Consider the following 6,000-nt stretch of genomic DNA (forward strand, 5'->3'; position numbering starts at 1 on the left):
GTTCCAGTGATAGTGTCCGTTCTGCAGGAGGGGTTCTGAAAAGTTCTGCTTACTCAGGAATGTGTGCTTGTCAACCTGCAGGGATGGTATCCATGATTTTCAGATAAAACTGTGTGATATTCTTGGCCATTTCATTGCTAGTAGCAACGCATCTTCCAGCCATCAGCACACACTGGGAAGTGCTTACTGTTTAAATTCTACTGTGCTCAGTCTTTTACTTTCAGAAACTGTTCCAGATAGCAACAGATCCAGACTAACATTTGAGACCATCCACTAAAATGGCAAGTTAATCAGGTATCATATTAAATGCCTCCGTGCACATACCATCCCGGGGAAATCACAGATAGCAAAGCCTTAAACAGACAAAACTAATTTCGTAGTTTCACAAAAGATGCAAGGTAAATTAGATCTTTTGAATACAAGTCATCTCGGTGGAGGAGGAGGCCAGGATCTCCTCAAGCTGTATTCAAAAGGCAGCCCCAACATGAATGCTGCTTTTTTAATCATGTGCCTGTGATTGGGAGAAGCATAGTTAATTTTAATAAACTAGCACTGGTTCCATTTTGGAGTCCATGTAATTGAGTCAATGTGTTCTATATATGGAGAAGGCAGGAGAGATTCACAGGACTTTGGGAGGAATCTTAGCAATAAGCCTGTCTGTTTTGCAGATGAAGAACTACTATGGGTTTTTTGTTTGGTTTTTTTGGCAGCAGTGAACATTTTACAGGAATGCTATGGCAACTTCAGAATTTTACACATGCAGCAGGCTAATCTTCACTTATTAGTATCTACAGGATTTAAGGTAGTGAGATGGATAGGTTGGTTGCTGCAAAGAATATTGCCAGAAAGATTATTTATGTAGTCGACATTTGATAAAGCTTCTTTTATGTTCAGCAAGAGGGATCAGTTTTCTCTGGAAGGAACAACCGGGCCAGTATTCTTGACCAAACACCACATCCCATACTGATGGTGGCAACAGCAGCCCTGTGTACGGAGGCTTCCAACCGCCAACGCCAGGCTGCAAGGCGAGCAGGCAAGAATAAATTAATCTTCCAAGCGGGGTTCCTGAAACCTCTGGAAAAAAACATTTACATTTCAAATCAAAACATTTCATTTCTGAGGAGAGCTGTCTACCAAAATGAGCACTTCCACTCCCTGGCAGACAGGCCAGCCGAAATGTTATTTTATGAATGTGCTAAAAGTAGTAGTCAGGATTTATTTCAGTGCCCATGTTAATCAGTTGTCCCTCGGTCTTACACGTCTATAAATAATAGCGCATTGCTGAACACATCTTAATTCGGAGAGTTTAGCTTTTACATGGCATAGATGATATGAGTGGGGATAGATCACAAACTTTATGTCCCTGTCCTCGTTTAACCTATCCTGGGGCATTAGAAATGTGGAAGAGAAACTCAGATCAGCGTGGCCTGAAGTACTTCTGAGACTCCTGAACTACTTCACCAAAGATGAACAGGATCGTTTTAAGGGCCTCTGAGCTCATCAGAGAAGATTCTCTCCTGTTATAAACAGAACAATGTGGCAGGAATTGGCGGCCATAGCAAATGCTGAACTTTGGTTCTTGACCCTGCCGCCAACACAGATGTAAGTTTCTGCCTTGCTATGGATTTTCAGAATTCTTTAGAGTCTCTGAAGATCTGCTGCAGTGTAAAATTTTTGGTTTTACCCATACTCTTCAGCATGTTCCCCCATCCTCCCATCTGTTCATCCATCCTTCCTAATTATTTTTTTAATCATGGTAAAATATACTTAACATAAAATTTACTATTTTAACCATTTTTTAAGCGTACAATTCAGTGCCATTGAGTACATTTAGTATTGAGCAGTCATCCCAACTATCCATTTCCAGAACTTCTAAACCATTTCAAATAGAAGCTCTGCTCTATTGCTTAATGGTGAAATAGTAACTCCCCTTTTCCAGGCCCTGGGAACCTCTATTCCACTTTCTGGCTCTATGAATTTGCCTATTGCAGGTACCTCATATAAGAGATACAGTATTTGTTCCTTTTGTGTCTGGATAATGTCTTCACTTAGCATAAATCTTTAATGTGTCTGAATTTCATTCCTTTTTATGGCTGAATAATATTCCAGTGCATGGATATACCACCTGTTGCCTATCCATTCATCTGCAGATGGACACTTGGGTTGTTTCCATCTTCTGGCTATTGTAATGGATAGCCTTCTGACTATGAACATTGGTGTACAAAAATATGTTTTAGTCTCTGCTTTCAGTTCAATTGGTTATATACCTAGGAATAAAACTGTAGGATCATAGGGTAATTCTCTGTTTAACTTTTTGAGGAACTGCCAAACTGTTTTCCATAGAGGCTGCATCATTTTACATTCCCACCAATAATGCATGAAGGTTCCAATTTCTCCACATCTTCACCAAGATTTCTTATTTTCCATTTTTTGGATAGCTATCCTGATGGATAGGAAGTGAGAAATCACTGTGGTTTTGAAGAGCACTTTGCTAATGACAAGATGTTGAGCATCTTTTCATGTGCTTACTGGCTATTTATATATCTTCATTCAAGAAATATCTATTCAAGTCTTTTGCCTATTTTTGAGATGGTTTGTTTGGGGTTTTCTGCTGTTGAGTTGTAGTAATTATTTATATATTCTAGTTATTAACCCCTTATCAGATCTATAATTTGCACTTTTCTCATTCTGAGTTGTCTTTTCAACTCTCGAGAGTGTCCTTTGATGCATAAAACTTTTAAATTTTGATGTAGTCCAATTTACCTAATTTTTGTATTGCCTGTGCTTTTGGTGTCATATCCAAGAAATTATTGCCAAATCCAACATCATGAAATTTTCCTCTCTTCTATTCTAAGAGTTTTGGTTTTAGCTCTTAGATTTGAGTCTTTACATTTAGACCTATTTTGAGTTAATTTTTTTAATACATTCTTCCTATTTTCATTCTTCCTTTTACCTTACAAATACTTATTGAGGTCCTACTACATACCATGCCTTGAATGGGACACAAGGAAGAGGAAAATAAAGTCTCTTCACGCCCTCATGGAGCTTACATTTTAGTGAGAGAAGACAGATGATAGGCATCTAATCAAATATGTAAATAAGATACAAATGAAATCATTTCAGATAATGATTAGTGGTATGAAGGGAAACCTGAGTAATGAGATAGTGATTTCCCATGGGACAGTGTGGCGGGAACTCCAGGAGGGCGGTCAGAGAGGCTTCTGACTACAGGTGAAGGCAGCCACATTAAGATCTGGGAGAAGAGATCTGGGAACAACACTGCAGGCAGAGGGGAAAGACCCTGAGACAGGGTGAAGATGAGCATTTTCGTGGGACTGAGAAGGGATGGGGCTAAGTGAGATGAACTGATGGGAGAAGAGTCAGAGCTGAGGGGAGCAGCAGGGCCGGAACAGCGTGGCATTGGAGGCCACGGTCTTGTCATTGCAATGGGAAGTCATCAGAGAGCATTAAGCAAGTAATGACATGAACAAACTTATCGCTGGGAAAAAGTCATCGCTCTGGCTGCTGTGTGAAGAATGGCCTCTAGGGGGAGTAGAGCAAAAGTGGAAACAGACTTTCGGAGAGGGGAGTCAGGATGACTTAGACGTGGGTTGTGGTGGAACAGGAGGTGATAAGTGGTCAGGTTGGGGGTTTACTCTGGAGGGAAATCTGCCAAGTTTGCTGGTGGACTGAACTTGCAGAGAAGGGAAAGAGGAATCAAGAGAACTCCTAGGCTTTTCCCTGAGTGACTGGGGGGTCACTGCTGAGATGAGAAAAATGGGAGGCAGGTGGAGTCAGAGTTCTATCTTGAATATGTGAACTTTGAGATGCCAATATCCCCCTCCCGCCATTTTCATTAATTCAACAAATAACTGTCAAGCACCTATGTACTGTGTGTCGAGCACCCTAGTGCGCACTGGGCATGAAGAATGGGCACAGCCCTGCCTCATCTACCAGGTACGCTCCCACACAAGTATTTACCATAAGAAAACAAACCAAGAGACCCGTGAGAATGGAACCAAAACTCTGGCATATATCTTAATTTCATTGAGGCCCAGAAATTTGGACACGGGGTCGTCATTGTAGTATCTTTTAATCTCCTGTCCCACTGGGATTAAGGAGACACTAATGGGGGTATAAATAGCAATAGGGTGTGCCATCTTTGCTGACTCCACCCAACAACACCGGAGAAATTGAGCAAGTCACTGAATTCATTTAGGAAGGTAGAAGTAAAACCTTAGTTAATATTAAAAAGGAGTCATTGTTGTCCTTAGCGTGAAAGTTGATGTCCTAATGAAGTCTTTTTGAATATACTTTCAGTCCAGTTGCAAAATATACAGTCTTTGAAGTGAAGCACAACTGGTTTTGTTTTCCTCAGCAGCACCTGCTGTACCTGGGACAGTGCTCTCTGCACAGAGAGCCTACCTGGCTGAGGCTCTGCCCAATGTTGTTTGGTCATTATCGCAGGGGTTTTGCCCGAGGTTCGTTTGGTTCTGTACTTTGGGTAGAAAGCTATTGCCAGAACATAAGGCAAAGGCAATGGCTTTTGAAAGCTTTGTGGAAAAGAGGCATCACTTGATGAACTTCTGAGTGAGGGATCAGCTAGTATGAAGCAAACAAGAAATGGGATTTTTAAAGATAGGACTATTAACAAGTCATTGAGTCTCACGGCCAAGTTAACTTATATAACCTAGTCGCTTTTACAAACTATCTTTTCAAAGCCCTGGGTAAATCTTTTCGTTTACTGTTTCAGGAAAGGGTCACCAAGCTTGCACCACGCCCTCAGTCAGAAGAGGATCTGTCTGATCTGTTTGAAGCTTCAATGAAATTGTATTAATATTCATTCTCACTGAAAGAATTACCACTGGCCATCACAGTTCTGACAAGAGAAGCCAAGCTAGCCAGAACTTTGTCTTTTCATCGCCACATATAACATACCTGTTAGCAGTCTGAATGTGTTAGAAATTTATCCTGCAGAAGATTCCCTGATGCTCAAAGTCAAGCTACTTCCATAAAATAGTGGAAAAATACCCACTATCTCGGATCTTGGGCGAGACTTTAGGGATCCGTGTTCCTGTCCTAAACCCCATAGATTGCCACTGCTCTATTTATCAAATGAGCAAAACTCAGTATCTGTCAAAATGAGCAAAACTCAGTATCTGTCAAAAACATAAATGCACATATCCTACGCCCGGTAATCCCCAGTCTAGAAATTCATCCCATAGAAATACTAGCACAAGTGTGTTAAGAAATATGGCAAGGATAAACAAATAATACATTATATGTTAAAAAAGAAAAAAGAAGATAGCAGGAAGGGAAGAATGAAGGGGAGGAATCGGAGGGGGAGAAGAACCATGAGAGATGATGGACTCTGAGAAACAAACTGAGGGTTCCAGAGGGGAGGGGGTGGGGGGACGGGCTAGCCTGGTGATGGGTATTAAAGAGGGCACATTCTGCATGGAGCACTGGGTGTTATGCACAAACAATGAATCATGGAACGCTACATCCAAAACTAATGATGTCATGTATGGTGACTAACAAAGCTAAAAAAAAATATATGGCAAGGATGTTTCTGGCAGCACATTTCCTAATAAAAAATCTGAAAAAACCTAAATATTCATTAATAGTATAGAGATAAATAAATCATAGTATATTAAATAATGAATGCTATAGTGCTATCAATAAGAATGAGATAAATCTATTGGAAATATGCCCATGATATACTGCTAAATTGGAAAAAGAACAATTATATATCTGTATGGTCTGATTTTTACTTATTAAATTATATATAAATATATGTTTATAGAGAGAAAGGATACACATCAAAATATTAAAAGTTATCACTGTAGGGGGCGCCTGGGTGGCTCAGTTGGTTGAGCGACTGCCTTCGGCTCGGGTCATGATCCTGGAGTCCCGGGATCGAGTCCCACATCAGGCTCCCTGCTCAGCGGGGAGTCTGCTTCTCCCTCTGACCCTCTTCCCTCTCATGCTCTCTGTCTC

General features: G+C 40.8%; 1 protein-coding gene across 9 annotated transcripts in view; it reads left to right on the top strand.

Moving 5' to 3' along the window:
• ADHFE1 (alcohol dehydrogenase iron containing 1) overlaps positions 1–6,000 on the top strand; it is a 34,918-nt gene that overhangs the window by 26,794 nt on the left and 2,124 nt on the right. For 8 of the 9 annotated variants that reach the window (XM_025870667.2, XM_025870662.2, XM_025870666.2 and 5 more), the window contains one exon: positions 4,754–5,661. The exons of the other annotated variant lie outside the window; for it this stretch is intronic. In XM_025870667.2, coding sequence (XP_025726452.1) covers positions 4,754–4,837 — 84 coding nt within the window. In that variant the 3' untranslated portion in view covers positions 4,838–5,661. Of the gene's footprint in view, positions 1–4,753; positions 5,662–6,000 lie in introns of those variants that run through there. 9 annotated transcript variants of the gene reach the window in all.

Source organism: Callorhinus ursinus, unplaced genomic scaffold, assembly GCF_003265705.2.
Source record: "Callorhinus ursinus isolate GAN/ISIS: 27379988/994484 unplaced genomic scaffold, GSC_fseal_2.0 scaffold5, whole genome shotgun sequence".
Classification (NCBI taxonomy): domain Eukaryota; kingdom Metazoa; phylum Chordata; class Mammalia; order Carnivora; family Otariidae; genus Callorhinus; species Callorhinus ursinus.